This window comes from Camelina sativa, chromosome 11 (assembly GCF_000633955.1).
Source record: "Camelina sativa cultivar DH55 chromosome 11, Cs, whole genome shotgun sequence".
Taxonomy (NCBI): Eukaryota; Viridiplantae; Streptophyta; class Magnoliopsida; order Brassicales; family Brassicaceae; genus Camelina; species Camelina sativa.
This window is the reverse complement of record NC_025695.1, coordinates 25907066-25923811: the sequence shown is the minus strand read 5'-3', so window position 1 is coordinate 25923811 and position 16746 is coordinate 25907066. Positions and strand designations below refer to the sequence as shown.

General features: G+C 30.6%; 1 protein-coding gene and 1 long non-coding RNA gene across 4 annotated transcripts; one reads left to right on the top strand and one right to left on the bottom strand.

Moving 5' to 3' along the window:
* Window positions 8189-9319, bottom strand: LOC104724262. 2 transcript variants are annotated; one of them, XR_757601.1, is made up of 4 exons: window positions 9122-9319; window positions 8968-9047; window positions 8732-8861; window positions 8189-8427 (listed from the first exon to the last, which is right to left on the bottom strand). It is a non-coding gene; the product is annotated as an uncharacterized LOC104724262 (long non-coding RNA). The 2 variants fall into 2 exon arrangements; XR_757600.1 differs by having other exon boundaries at window positions 8968-9319.
* On the top strand, window positions 9605-12642 carry LOC104724260 (cytochrome P450 85A1-like). 2 transcript variants are annotated; one of them, XM_010442724.2, is made up of 9 exons: window positions 9626-9967; window positions 10040-10364; window positions 10698-10847; window positions 10931-11176; window positions 11260-11346; window positions 11434-11512; window positions 11827-11933; window positions 12201-12325; window positions 12436-12642. In XM_010442724.2, exons 1-9 carry the CDS (start codon window positions 9777-9779, stop codon window positions 12521-12523), a joined length of 1398 nt encoding a protein of 465 aa, XP_010441026.1. In that variant the 5' UTR covers window positions 9626-9776; the 3' UTR covers window positions 12524-12642. The 2 variants fall into 2 exon arrangements, with proteins under 2 accessions (XP_010441027.1, XP_010441026.1); XM_010442725.2 differs by lacking the exon at window positions 12436-12642 and having other exon boundaries at window positions 9605-9967; window positions 11827-11946; window positions 12209-12276.

Below are 16746 nucleotides of genomic sequence, written 5' to 3'. Positions count from 1 at the left end.
AATATATATAAGATTTTTATGGTCATTGTTTAGACCTAAGCTTTGTTTTTCCTGCAACCTTTTGAGAGAGAAATCCCTGAGAGATTTAGAGAGATTTTGGAGAGAAGAATCAAGACTCCTTCCAGAGAAGATTCAGAACTTCTTTTCTATTTCTTTTAATCTCTTAATGCTATCTATTTTATTCATGATTTGTGTTCTTGCAATTATATTTGAGTAGATCTCTTGTTAGGTTCAGGATTTTTCATAGGATTTTTATGATTTATTAGATCTGTTATTTTTAGGATTTTTTATCTTTCTAGATCTTCATCTTAGGTTGTTCTTCATATTAATTCTTTATTGATCACCTAGAATTAATACATAGGAAAATAAATTGATATGAGAATATAATTGATTTTCCTGATAAAACTTTTTGATGAGCAAAATTACTTTCTGCAAAGAGATTTGATTTAGTGTTTTGTGAACAATCTAAACTTGTTTTTAAAGCTGATTTTGTACCTAGAATTTTGCAAACAGATTTATATTTTCTGGTTTTAAGTGCAGTGAGAACTGATTTATTTTACAAAAGAGTTTAGAGTTCTAGTCTGATCTTAATTGCTTGAATCCTAATTTATTGATTGATTTAATATTTCATAAATTCCTGAGAAATTCCCTAGGCCTATCGTTTTTAATTCCTGAATTTACAACACTTTTGAATTCTGTTTTTGCATTGTTTTTAAATTAATATTTTGATTTAGCATAATTAAAAGATTAATAAGTCTATTGTGTGATCTAGAGTCTCTGTAGATTCGACCCCTAGAATATTATAATTGCAAGGCTGTTAGTACCATTAGGGTATTACAATTTGAGCATATCAGTACTTATCTCCTTCAAAATGGCATCTTGCCCATTTATCCAACCCAATCTTATCTAGATAATTTGTGGCCTTAGGAAACCTTCTTCTGAAATCCATATTATACTCTATGTCGAAATCATTCTTAGAATAAATATGAGCGCATTCCTTGAATTTATCCAGAGCTATATCCTTGTCAATCTTTACATGATCTTTGAGGTTTTGAGACAAATGATATATACATTACGCATGCTTTACAATTGGGTACACCTCCGAGACGGCATATATCATGCTTTTATTTCTGTCACTTACAAAAACCAATTCAGGATCATCCGGACGATGATTGTCAGCTTGTTGAAAAACTATGGCGAACTAACATGATTCTCACTATCAATCACACCAAATTCAATGGTGTAATGGTGATGATTAGGATCCTGAGCTATCGTGAAAACCAGCATACCACCATACACAGTCTTAAGAAATGTTGCATCAGCAACTATTACCTTTCTCATTGCCCTAAATCCTTCAACGCTAGCCCCTAAAGCAATGAATAGGAACCTTAACCTTTTTCTTCGTCCAATTTGACACTTGTTATTGTTCCAGGATTGACCTTTCGTAACATGTGTAGATAATATTCCAAATTCTTGTAGGTTGTTTCAGTACTCCCCCAAACATCTTTAACATGTTGTTTTTCCCTCTCAAGGCAGTAGAGTAGGAACAATGCAAACCAAGTCTACCTCGAACTATACTCATGATGTTTTTAGGAGTCGGGGTATCAAATACCTGGATAGTCTTCATGCATAAGAGATGCTACTAGTTGTGGTGTGCCTTTTTGTTTTATATAGGTTGTATTGTCTTCTGAGCGAGAGCATGTATGCATGTTTCTATGTATTCTGACACTTCAAAAATTTGAATCCTTAATTTTTCCAAATCGTAAATACTATTCACAACCTTTCGAAGCTTGACTATATTCTACCATAAGTCGCTTTGTGTCAGACTTAAATTTCTTCACACCATAACAGTTCTTATTTGCATCTCTGTTAAGCAAATCCCATACTGCCTCTATAGAAGAAAATTCTTGAAATATATCAAGACCTGTACCATCATTCCATTCTTTAAATGAATGGCTTACTTCTACATGACCTAGAGTCTCAACCTATTAATGCCTAGCATCCTCAGCGTCATCCACATGGTTATCTATCGGGTTATCCAACCAGGCTACATTCTCACAATTTCCATTGACAACATATTCAATAATCTCCATTGTCTCACCATTCTCCATTGTCTCTTCTATAATCGTTTGATCAATAATCAGTTCTTCTTTAATAGGTTCTTCAATAATCGGCTCTTGTTGTAAGTTTCCCTCTCTTTAAAAATAGTAACGATTCTTGCATTGTCCACATCATGAACAGCCTCATAATTCACACCAATAGAACTTCCCCGCTCCGCACTTGACAGTTGCTCGACACCATTTAACAAATCCACATGCAAAACTGGTTTAAGTCCATCAGTATCCATCCACTGACGTTGAATATACATATATGTCATCATCATCTTCAATATTTGACTCTTTTCGGCCTTTAGATTGACGGTAACTCAATTTCAGCTTTCCTGCGGCTTCATTTATTGTGCTCTTCTTTCGAATCTTATCTACTAGCACTGAATACGTTATCTTCTCCAAAGATGACGTCTTAAACAATATAGTATATAATGGATTTTTGGAAATCCACTCATGCTCTGAATAGTGCCCTCCAATGTCATAATGTAAGCTTGTGTGGTTATTCCTCTTCATCGCCTCCTGGAAATATAACCATATAAAAGACGGTTACAAAGCCGAAGTTGTACTAGTTCTACCACTTGTTCTTCTATATCTCATTTGTACCATGTTTACCAGTTACCCCATAATCGTTATTTTATATTTGTCTGCAGATTTTGTCAAAACTCAGGGATGGGGATTCTCTTGATTCAACATGATTCAGGAACAATATACTATAACTACCAATGCAAAATACCTAATCGTCTCTTTAAATACGATTACTGATCCAATGTACATACTTAAACAACAAATTCTCCAGATCAAATCCCTAAGTTTTTAGAATGTACAATACCTAATTAATAACTCAATCACTTACATGAATTAAGCACCACAGATGAGAAGTGCAAGAAGGACGCGGTGTTGTTGCATCAAAGCCAGGAGTGCCGTTGAAATGAACGTTGAACAGCAGCCACAGAGCAGGGGACATGATCAAATGGAGAATATGGATCAGGGTTTTTTTTCCAGCTGCTGTTTTTTTTTTGTTAAAATTAAATAAATTCAACAATTTCATTAAGGGTAGTATAAGAATATCCCATATAGGTGATATGCAGACTCTAAAGTGGCACGCAAGATCAAAAAAAAATTTAGTGGCCTTCCAGCAATTGATTTTTAAAATGGCCTTTTACAGACATTCTCACCAAGCCACTCCATCTTGGTCCTTTACATTCTTTACTCTCTCGTATGTCTGTTTCAAGTCTTTTTCTCCCTGATTTGATTTCGGTTTCAGAGACTTGAAGAGAATATATTAAATGATATTTGTATATAAATACTTGTATAGATACAACATACTACACTTGTATAAATACAGTATATTGTATAGAGGTTGTTAGAGCATCTCCATTGGTAGACTACTATTTTGAGACTCTTATATTTTTTTAGTATTAGAAAATGTACTTCTACAAAATAAGAAGTTTTGGTTTGTTAATTAAAATTATACTCCTCCAATGGTGATCTCATAGGTTCTTATTTTTTTAAAAAAAATATTTTGAAAGTATAAATATGTTAACTAGAACAATTAGTTTAAATGTTTAAGCAATTAAAATTTTATTAAAATGAAAAATTATTGCATTTCATAAACTTTTAAAAATACAAAACAAAAAAAGAATATTAAGGAACCAAGAGCCTGTTACAAATATCTAAAAAAAAACAAAGTCCAAACTAAAACATAAGGATAGGCTTTACATTTTCTACATGGTCTAAAAAGGTGATGACTGTGTGACCCTGAAGCGCTTCCATTCCTCGTATTGCAGCTCTTCTCATCGTTTGTTTCTCGATATTGAAGTAGAAGACGTAGAAAGGCATACTTTGATAGCACGGCGACAACATAATTCCGTTTGAACGAGTCACTCCAACAAAAGTATAATCAGCAGTTCCAATAATATCCCGCCACCAAGTGGGCAATACGTATGTATGCTTAATACATTCCTGCTTTTCCACATCTCGTAGAACCCACAACTCAATGCTTTTAATTCTTCCAGTTACAAAGCAACTTTTTTTCAAAAATTATATATATCTATATATATATATATATATATATAAAAAAACTTTTTTTCAAAAAACAAGTGAAGCTAATTTACCATTGTAGGTGATCAGAGTTCCAGCAAGTGCTGCTTTACTGAAATCTTCTATGGTTGTAATAAATCTAAACTTCTCGGAGCTAACATCAAAGAAAACAATTATGTGACCCTCTGGATACAAACTGATACCTGGATAATACAGAACACCGTTGATGCATATCTCAGACAATCCAATAATATAAGGAGGCTTGGAACATTCAATCTTTCTCCATGACAATTCTCCAGTTCTGTTTGAGTTAGAACTAGATGCTCATCAATTCCATAAGACAACAATACCTTGAACTATTTCTCAATCGGTTCATACACGAAAAAGCTGCTTATATATCCACTCCGCGTCGTTGGTTTGGGCAATAAGAACAAGGAGGATGTACCTATTCATAATATCCACCAATAATAAACAAAGCATAACACAAGTATTTAGAGGGCAGGAGTCGTGATTTAAGAGGAGTCGTGATTTCAGGAGACTCTCCGCCCTTGATTGAACTGGGGCCCGACCTGAGATGATGACCAGATGCATAAGTGTTGTTCTTAAATCATAGGGTGTTGATGAGGCTCACCAATGTTCAAGTAGCTAACCTCAAAGCCTTGATGCTGTATTTCATCAATGTATTCCACCGTAAGAACCACAACATCATATCCACCTGTAATAAACAAAACATACGCATAAACAAAAGTCATGATTTAAGAGACAATGCAAAAGCAAACATGGGACACATACTTCAAGACACAATTAAAGGTGTTACCTTTGTAATGGGAGAACCTAGATGGCAATGAGCTCTATGGGATGTGCCTTCACCTAATCCTCATACAATCGAGTGGGATGAATATTAACAAACCAAAGAGTGAGTGATATGCATAAATTTTTGAGATATCAAGTAAAATAATCCAAGAGAATTCGCTTCAGGACATACAAGGGCGTGATGCAAATTATAACCAAGGGCGTGATGCAAATTATAACCAAGGGCGTGAGATTAAAAAACAAGTATAAGATCAATCATAACCAAGGGCGTGATGCAAATTATGAGATAAGATCAAATCATATACACAATCATAATAACATTGAGAAATACGAAGTGAGAGAGAGAGATAAAATTGAGAAAGAGAGAGAAGGATGATAACATTACATGATCGGAGGATCATCATCTACCATCAAGAACCCTAATTATCGAAAATCAAAAACCCTAATTTATAAACCGTTACTAAACAAGAATTCATACAAATAGAAACATGAAATTACCATGATATGGAGATTGGTTCACAATTGTTCTTAGTCTAAAAAAATTACAAGAATAAAACATATACACACACATTTGTTATTTAAAGTTTGTTTTCTACATTGTTTATAATCTGTATTGAAAATTTATTATTATAAAGGATACTAGATAGTTACCCATGCTGTACAGCAAGGAAAAATGTTTGTATACACTTTACTGTAATTTGTTACTTATAAAATAATAGTATAAATTTTATTTGATTTACTCTATATATTTTATAATCTTTTACATTTAATTTATTTACTTTCATACTCTAATTTCAATCTGGTACATGATACAACGTTCAAATCTATAAATTATATAAATTTGGTAAAATCCATAAAAAAAACAAAACACGTATTGCAGTGGTCGTGTTTATAAATCTCGATTTAATTTTTTGATTTTTTTAGTTGTATATATATAATAAAATCTAACATTATATTGATAAAAACTAACATTTGTGAATTTTTAGATTTTAATAAGATGTCATTGAGTCGATATATAGTACAAAAAATATTTAAATAATTAGATAAAACATTTTATTTTTGTAAAATATAAGCAATGTTGTATCTTAGCTTTAAAATATATTTGTCATTATTAAACGATTTAGGGATGCAAATATTAAATCTTAGTTTTATAAATAAATTTAAGTTATATAATTGTTCGAAATAGTTTGTTATTATTTCATAAAATTTCTGAAAGAATAAATGGAATCTGTTAAATAATTTTATTAAATAGTTTTGAAAATATTGTTTTATTATTTTATAAACTAATCTAAGTTTTTCTTTTATTGATTATTAAATTAATTAAAATACAATGATATTTTTGTAATATGCCACATGATAGTAAGGTTAAACTTTAACAACATTGCTTAAATAGTATATAGAAATTTTACAAGATATCATTTTCATTTCGTTTATATACTAAAGAAACCACAACCTAGAAAATATTAAAAAGACCACAAATGTTTTTTACACGGTTTATTATTTCTCATGGGAAAATACATTATTATAAATAGTATTCTTAGAGATCCATATATAGTTTTTTTTTCTTATATACCAAACTTGAAACAAATTGTAAAAGACCTCATAATCAAAACTCCAAAATAGATTTTATTATGCTTCGAAATAACTCTTAAGGTCACTATCATGTTTATTTTCATGCTAGGAAATAATAAAAGTAACAAATATGTAATGTTTTCCCAAATACTGTCAGAACTCATAGAATAAGAAAAAGGGAAAATAACTAGAATAACCTATATATTGGAATTAATTAATAACTAGAGTAACATATATTTTTTGAAAATAACTAGAGTGTTTTTTGTCCTTCTTAATCTATATAATACCATTTATAAGCTTTATCCCAAGAAAATTATTACTAAAATGCCATTAAAATATTAATGCCAGCGTGGCAAAAGTTGCTATTATTTAAAAAAAACCTGAATTTCCACAAATTTCAAATAAATCTGTAAGACAAATATGTGACATATTTTATTTCATAGTTATCGCAGATATGTTTTTTTTTTTGTCAACCATTGGGTCACAACTGGTCGGCCCATTAGCCAAATCCATACATTCGTAGGGAACAGGATCTCTGGTGTGATGGTGTCTTCTACAATTGGACTTACCTCCTGCCACTACACTAATGTCACTTCACCGTAGATATGTTTTTATGTAGATTTGTTTTTGATTTACAGATTTGTTCTATATATTTATTTATGCCGCAGATTTGTGACAGATTTGTTTTTGCCACAGATTTGTTATTACGTTGTCGCAGGTTTATAGGCTGTCGCAGACTTTTTATCTACCATTGACATATCTTACAGAATTTTATGACAATACCACATATTTTCTTTGTCTGACAGATTTGTTTTTGTAGACTTGTTTTGTGCTACAGATTTATTTTCTAACCACAAACTTAATGTACAGACTTTTTATGTTATGTAGCTATTCAGTTATTTATAGTAACTACAGACTTCTAATAAGTCTGCAAATGGCTGCAGAGTTGTATTGAGAAAAGATAATTGCTAGATTGAATCGTAATGATCACAGTTTTATCCAAGGTTACACCAAACTTATTTTTGTCACAGACTTATTTTTAGTGACCCCTGATTTGTTTGATATAATGGTCGCATATTTAATCCTACTAAGCTAACTTTTTAGTGGTGGCAGACTTACTCCTACAGACTTGTTCAGATGCAGATTTTTTGTTACAGACTTATTCCTAGTAACTGCAGATTTATATTCTGAAAATAGTGATGGCAGATTTGTTTATACAGATTTATTATTTGTTATGTTGCAGATTTGTTGTCCAATATCTATGATTGTGGAATCTGAGCATTCCAATTTAGGTTTGACCCCTTAATCGTAATCATCGAACTTACGTTGTATTGTTGTATTTGAAAAATGATGTTGTAATAAGTTTATGTTGTATTGTTGTATTTGGAAACTTATGTTGACTAAAGAGTCTAAACTTATGTTGTATTGTTGTATCTCGAAACTTATGTTGTACTATACTTATGTTGTATTGTTGTATTTGGAAACTTTATGCGGAATTGTTGTATTTTGTAAACTTATGTTGTATTAACAGTCAGTCTATAAACAAGCCTGCAGTAACATAAATGTAAGTCTGCAGTAACATCTTTATTAACATAACATAAATACAAGTCTGCAGTAACAAAAAAAAAATAAAAATATACATGAAGTAAACATAATAGAAAAACAAGTCTGCAGTAATATAAATATTTCTGTAGTAACATAAAAATAAGTCTGTGAGACATAATCCAAAAAGTAAGTCTGCAATAACATAATTGGAAAATAAGTATGTGATCATTAGCCGGCAACGTTAATAAGTCTGAGCTCTTCAATCTTCTTCACACAGTCTTGTGCTTTGTTGACTTGAATTACATTTCCATAAGTATTTGTTACGCTCTCATATGTGTGTTTCCATAACCTGTAAATTGTTTACAAAATTGAGCTAATTATCTAACAAACCATGTAACTTAGAACAAAAAATCTGCAATTTATCAAACCTAAACCTTCAAATTCATTAACTAAACAAATCTCCGATGAGCAACAAATAAATCTGCTGAGACTAACAAATAAATCTGTAGTAACATTATACTCAGAAAAAACAAGTCTGCAGTAACATAATACTCTGAATATTAAGTCTGCAGTAACATATACTCCAAAAAATAAGTCTGCAGTAACATAATACTCTGAAAAATAAGTTTGTGGTTAGCAAATCTTCCACTTACAAAGATTGGGGTTTACACCATTGTCACTGCCGCCACCTTCTTTTCCAACCTCTAAGCATCAAAACCATAGCAAAGATGATTATATATAGTAGCCACTCTCTTTCACAAAAGCAACTTATCAAACCTAAATCTGCAAATTCATTAACCAAACAAATCTGCGATGAATAACAATAAATCTACAAACAGTAGTAAACAAATCTGCCACAAACAGAAATTAGAGTTTTAAAAAGTTTTACATCATTGTCACAGCCGCCACCTTCTTCTCCATCCTCTGAACATCAAAACCAGAGCAACGATGATTAAGTAAATGGTCACTCTGTTTCACAAATAAAAAGATGGTTATAAAGAGTGGGAAAGAGCGACGAAAGGTGGCCGGAAGCATTGTATCACCGTCACTTGGAAGAAGAATCATCTCGTCGTCGTCTTCGTCGTCGCCTGAAAAGGTCGAGAAAGTGTCTCGCTGTTGCTTGAAAGAAGCAGCATCTCGTTATCGCTAAAGAGGATAGAGAATTGCCGGTCGTTGCGAATCGTCGTCGAGAGAGAATTGATGAAAGTGAGAAAATGTGAAATTTTTATCTTTAGGGTTGTGTTTTAGTTTTTGTCCACAAAAAACAAATTTAGCGATTTTGTTTTTCATTTTTTAATTAATAATTAAATTATAATGGCAATTTTGTAAATAAAAATAAAAACAGGTCAAAAGGTCATTTAGCAAAAGATATAGGTCATTCTAGCTATGCTATCCAAAAGAGAGTTATTCTAGTTATTTCAATAAAGATATGGGTTATTCTGGGTAATTTTCGCTAAGAAAAATATACACAGAATTGGTGTGATTCTTTCTTTATTATTTTTCCTATGGTAAGTCCATTATCAGTCTTCTCTCTATCTCTCTGAACATGCTGCATACTTGACTTAGCTTTCTATATAAACACACCCTCCTAGTCTCAACCACATTCCATAACCATCTCTCTCTTTCTCACTCTATCTCTCTGTGGTCTGTTTCAAAACAGAGTAAAGAACATAGAAAGAAACAAGAAAAGAGAGTGAGATGGGAACTGTGATGGTGATGATGGGTCTACTTGTTATCCTCGTCTCGCTCTGCTCTGCTCTTCTCCGATGGAATCAGATGCGATATACCAAGAATGGTCTTCCTCCTGGAACCATGGGATGGCCAATTTTTGGGGAAACCACCGAGTTCCTCAAACAAGGCCCCAACTTCATGAGAAACCAAAGACTCCGGTAAAAAAAAAACATTCAAATAACCAAATCAAGATTTTGTTTCTCCTCTTATAACTAACTTAGAATCAACAGATATGGGAGTTTCTTCAAATCTCATCTTCTTGGTTGTCCAACATTAATCTCGATGGACTCAGAAGTGAACAGATACATTTTAAAGAACGAATCAAAAGGTTTGGTTCCTGGTTACCCACAATCTATGCTTGATATACTCGGGACTTGCAACATGGCTGCGGTTCATGGTTCGAACCACCGGCTAATGAGAGGCTCGCTTCTCTCTCTTATAAGCTCGAACATGATGAGAGATCACATCTTGCCTAAAGTCGATCACTTCATGAGAAGCTATCTTGGTCAGTGGAATGAGCTTAAGGATATTGATATCCAGGACAAGACCAAACATGTATGTTTTTTTACCTTTCTCTCTCGCTTTTTACTTTTTGTTCTTCCTTCTCTGTTTCTTCAGGTATCAGTATATACCTTATAAGAGAAGGTTAAAAAAAGTATTAATAAATTTTACAGTTTTCTTAATTGATTCTACTGTACCCATATGGTTTACAATTTCTGATAGAGACTGATAAACAAACTGATAATATTACATGGATGGGTACAATAGTAAATTATTGAGAATGTTTGTCTTTGATTGTATCCGAGAATATTTGTCAGAATTTATATTTTATTTTTATGTATCTTTTGTATATTTTTAAAATATAGTTTTTGGGTGGGTTTTTTGCAGATGGCATTTTTATCTTCACTGACACAAATCGCTGAGAATTTAAGAAAACCATTCGTTGAAGAATTCAAAACTGCGTTCTTCAAGCTTGTTGTTGGAACTTTATCGGTTCCAATCGATCTTCCCGGCACGAATTATCGTTGCGGAATCCAAGTAAAATACTCGATCTCGACCTTGATTACAGAATATAAATGAGAAAAATAAGATAAACTGAACTTTTTTCGGTTTCTTTTCAGGCAAGAAAGAACATTGATAGGTTGCTAAGAGAGCTGATGCAAGAACGTAGAGATTCTGGAGAAACATTCACAGACATGTTAGGTTACTTGATGAAGAAGGAAGATAACCGATACCTGTTAACCGATGAAGAGATAAGAGACCAAGTCGTCACGATTTTGTATTCGGGTTACGAAACTGTATCTACGACTTCTATGATGGCTCTTAAGTACCTTCATGATCACCCTAAAGCTCTTCAAGAACTCAGAGTATGTCCCTAAGAAAAGAACATAACCGGTTGTTACTATTCTATGGTTCAATTATTTGATTTCGGATTGTGATGGAATTGCAGACAGAGCATTTGGCTATAAGGGAAAGAAAACGACCAGACGAACCACTCGGTCTGGAGGATGTGAAGTCAATGAAGTTCACTCGAGCTGTTAGTATCGAACATTAATGTTATACTAACAATAACTAAGCATTACACGTTAGCGTTTAATTAATCATTACTAATTATTTATTACAGGTTATCTTTGAGACATCAAGATTGGCAACGATCGTTAATGGGGTCCTAAGGAAAACTACTCGTGACTTGGAAATTAACGGTACCTCTATATATATTTATATGTATTTTTTAATTACAATTCCTTTGTCGGGTTTAATATAAATTTATAGTTTTTATATTTATGAAAAAGGGAGAGAAATAATGTGAGCATGTGGTGGACCTTAAGTATATCAATGATTTAGAGTGTATTATGAATACCAACCAAATCCAGCTATGAAAGCATCCTCTTTAGTGTGAGCCATCTTTGTGAATTTCACTTCCAATAATTTTGACAGATTATAGAAAACATTTTTTCTGAGTGTGTGTTCTTTAATTAATTTTTGTATCCTGATCATGAATCTTTAATAATTGCAGGTTATTTAATCCCAAAAGGATGGAGAATTTATGTTTACACGAGGGAAATTAACTACGATGCAAATCTTTATGAAGACCCATTGATCTTTAATCCATGGAGATGGATGGTAAGTTTTGTATGTCAAAAATTTAATATAAAACAAATCGCATTAGAGTTTTAGTTTTATATGATTATCAATGCAATATTTAAAATGATCTTATATTAGTAAAGTGTAAAAAAATGTGAATATTCTTTTACATAAGTGTGAAATGTTTTAAACAACATTAAATTTAGAATACGAGGACTAGTAATGTGGTTCTCGTTTCCTATGTTTTTCCTTTGTCTGAAAACGTTTGATTGAAAATGAGGGTTATATTGGTTTTTTTGAATGCAGAAGAAGAGCTTGGAGTCACAAAACTCATGCTTTGTGTTTGGCGGTGGAACAAGGCTTTGTCCTGGTAAGGAACTAGGGATTGTTGAGATCTCGAGCTTCCTCCATTACTTTGTTACGAGATACAGGTGTGTTCTTGATGATGATCTAATTTTGTTTTGTTTGAAGCTATTGTGGTTTTATTTGAAAAGTTTGTGTTATAATCTAACTCTTTCTTACGAATTAATTATAATGGCAGATGGGAGGAAGTAGGAGGGGATAAATTAATGGTATTTCCAAGAGTTTTTGCACCAAAGGGCTTCCACCTTAGGATTTCTCCCTACTAATATATAACTTTTTATTTGTAAATAACCCCTAGAAAATCATTATAGAAGAAGCAATATATGAAGACATAAGAAGATATTCTATTTTTTTTTTGCTCTATTTGACCCATATTTTTTGCTGATTTTTTCAAATGAAAATTGAGGTAAAGTTGGAGTTTTTCGGCAATTTTGAAAGTTTAATATTTTTCACATTATTCCCAAAAAAAGATATACAAATAAAGGACATGTCTCAGTAACTCTCAATCTCCCAAATATTCATTGACAACTTCCCTTAACACTCCATAAGATCTAACCCCGGTCATATTACCCATTTTATGTTTAAAGACATAGTAGGTCGGAAAGCTGGTTATCTCATAGAGCCCTGCGAAATTTGTCTAGAATAGTGTCAAGGAAGTAAAACTCAAACCTATCGAAACCTCCGAGGCCAACAGGTCAATTATGTCGCATTGTTGTGTGTATGGGATGCACAACTGGTTCATAAACATAACAATTACTGGATTCAAGGCTTGACACATAAGTAATTCCCAATCCTCTTCTGAGATAGTCCGCACTACGTACTTAACCGTTAGCAATTGTTAGAGATATAAAATTATACATATTCATCAATGAAAGATGGGTTATTATAATGAGTATTGATAGAATAAAAGAAGAAATTTAAAATATTTAAAATTTGAGTATTATGAGTTCCTATGACATCGTACCAGATAGAGTCCAAACTTTATTCTCGTCTGAGATATCTTTCGAGAAATGCTTTTCAATGTATATGTTCCCGAAATCTATCCTTATATTCCTATGAAATTGAAAGTTATCATCTAATTATTGATTAATTTTTCTAAAAATGATAACATTAGAACACTAAAAAAATAAGAATAAGAATTTTTTTTTCCTACCAAAGAGAAAAGAAAGAAAAAGAGAGAGCTTGTACTTCTCTTTTACTAATATAGGGATTATTACATTTTTTAAAAAGACATATATCTTTATAAATTTATATACATTTTTCACTGTTGTAAAGATATATTTCTATAAACATTAATTCATTTTTTAGATCATTAGTTTTTTCTTAAAATCCCCAAAAATAGTACTTGAAGAGTATATATTTCTAAAAACAATTAATTAATAGGTAACTAAATGAATTTTTTTTTCTAAAAAACCCAAAAATACTACTTGAAGAGAAGTTAGGAGAGAGAGATTATAACACTCTACTCTTACAATCTTGAAGGGGCTTGGGCCAGAAGCAATGGCCAGGAAGTGTTAAAGCCGAAAGAGATAGTGCACATTATCCACTTAAAAATCCAAAAATACAACACTATCTGAACTGGAAGTTTGAAATGGTTAAAAAAATTAAACTTGTTTACTCAAGTCTCAAAGAAATAAATAAATAAATTTAAAGGATGCATTTCAAATTTAACCTAATAACTTTTTTTTCAACTTTACATGTTTTTTTTTTGTCAACCAAATCCTACTATATTAATTGAGAAGTAAAATTATGAAACTAACTTTATAAAATGTTAAAAAATTACATTGTCATGCCATTGGTTTTAAATAGTTATTAGTTTTCAAAAAAAAATTCTCTCTCTAATTAATTACGGACAAAAATTACTAAATAATGTTTTCAAAAATATAAACTAATCAGAATTTCAAAAACTAAGATTTTATATTCAAGTAGACAATATGATTATTTTTAATAGCTAGATTTCGAAGATTTTGTTATAAAAAATTTATGATTCTTTTATCACCTTTTTTATTTTATTTACAAATTGTTTTGAATTATCATATAATACTTAGTTTAATAAATATGTAAAATATATTCTGCATATGTTATGATTTGAATTTTTAAAAATGAAGATATTTTACTCAATCTGTGAAAAATGTGTGTTTTAACTTTCCATACTAACGGGTTGGTAAAACTAAATTTATGTGGTTGATAAATTAATAAATTTTATTTTCTCACAATTACAATATTATAATTACTAGTTCAAAATATTTCACAAAATAATGATGCAAATACAACAAACAAATAATATAAAACTGTAATATACATCAAACAAATTAAAATACTTTAATATTCTAAAATAATTAGTATTCAAAAAGATATATAAATATTTACAGAATATTTGCAATATTAACAATAAATAATATCTCAAACGAAATAACTTTTTAAAAAAAATATAAAAATAATTTTTATTATTATATTATATTTTTTAGAAAATATTTTAGCATGGGATATTTCATAGTATATATTATAATAGAACTTTACATGATTCTATATGTGCTGGTTTCAATGATATTTCAAATGCACGAGTCGGAGAGTTGGGTCGCACAAATGTTAATGTAATTTTTTTGTTTGGTTAATTTTAAAGTAGCCTCGACTCAACTCAGATTATGTAAATCGAAATCGGTGTTGAAAAGTGGAAGAAATATTTATGTTTTCGAACGTTATTGAGAAAACGTTTCAAATTGTTTACGTACATATTTAAACCTATCGATGGTGAAGCCCTCCCTGAGCAACGGCTTAATGTATATGTGGTTCACCAACTAAGATTCCGTAGAAAGAAACATCACAACTAACTTTGAGGGTGTTTCATCACAAATAAAATGGACAAAACAATGACCAAACATCATGTTACGTTATTGATGAACGGATGGTACATGCACGATCCTTATACATACAAAGGTAGGGAAAAAAATGAAAGCAGTAACTAAAAGCACTATTTTTCATTTCACTATCCAATTTTTTTCTTTAGAGCCATGGTCACCTTAATTAGGATCCAACTGAAACACCCTTGCAAGGACATTCGGGTCTACTGGTGGTTTAGACCCAAACAAGGTGTTACCAATAATAATCCCACCAGGGTTTTGGCTACTTAGCCGGTAGTCTAAACAAACAAATCTCTCCTTGGGTTCAAATACAGTGAAATGCATATCTCTAAGGCCTTGATTGGAAAAGCATATGAAAAAGCTTTTTTAATTTTATCATCCAATCAACATTTATTAGGAGAGCATATAAGGGAGCATTCAGAAGCTACATATACTCTCATATGCTCTCTTCCTATATGCTCTCATTTGAAACATTTCCCAAGCATTTAGAAATAAAATTAAAAAATATATTAAATTAATTTTAAATAATTAATTTATTTTGTAAAAATAGAAAATTATGATTTTATAAAAGATAAATTTATTTGTTATAAGATAATATATATGAGAAACTACTTAATGTTATTATTAAAAATAATATAATAATTTATTTAATACATTAAAATATTAATGTGGATATAACGTTTATAATATATATTTTTGTTTTATTTTAGTTTAATGTGTTATATTATATATATTTTAAAAAGTTATTGAAATTAAAAATGTAAATATAGATATAAACTTTTATAAAAAATTATAATATATATTAATTATTTGTAATTAATGTGTAACATTATAAATATATATATAATTAAAAATTATTAAATTACACATATATATATATATATATATATATAACAATTTATAAAATTGATTAAATCTAAAAAATATTTTTTAAAAATCATATAGCAATGAGTGATAATTTTTTTTTTAATGAAACACATTTAAATTATATATTTTTAATTAATATCATATATTTAATATAAATATAATATTTAATACTCCACTGCTATACCAATCAAGTAAATGTGTTATATTAATCAGAGCATACAACTTATGCAGCTTAATGCTTATGCTGCGTAATGCTAATACTATAGTATATGTGGTTCCAATCAAGTCCTAGCCAATTTTTTATTATTTTTTTTTTTTTTGCTTCCTAACTATCAGTTGAAATTTTTTTTAACGACTATATATTTGAGTTTTTAGGTATGGCCACAGGATAAAATCAATATTTATTTAACTGATGAAATAAAAATGAGCAACTCATATAGAAATAGATTTCTATAATAATAAATAATGAAAAGTATATAATAATAAAAAATCTGCTAGAAGAATAAATTATAGAAAGTTATACGGATGTAGTCATGTCATCTGCAAACATATTAATAAAAGAAAATGTTAGATTTTCACTCACTACCGCTTTCGAAGTGGTCAACGAACCATAGAGACATGATAACATTAGTTCATGAAGAAACTTGAAGGTGTAGAGGCAATGGCCAACATTGTGACGTTACTCATGGTCCTTAATTAAACGAATACTTTATGATCAGAACTTGGCCTGTTGATTATATTTTCTCAACTTGTCATGAATT

Coding starts and splice junctions, on each gene's coding strand:
- LOC104724260 (XM_010442724.2), top strand. CDS start 9,777: ATGGGAACTGTGATGGTGATGATGGGTCTACTTGTTATCCTCGTCTCG. Junction 10,365..10,697: donor TCCAGGACAAGACCAAACAT/GTATGTTTTTTT, acceptor GGTTTTTTGCAG/ATGGCATTTTTATCTTCACT. Junction 11,934..12,200: donor TTAATCCATGGAGATGGATG/GTAAGTTTTGTA, acceptor TTTTGAATGCAG/AAGAAGAGCTTGGAGTCACA.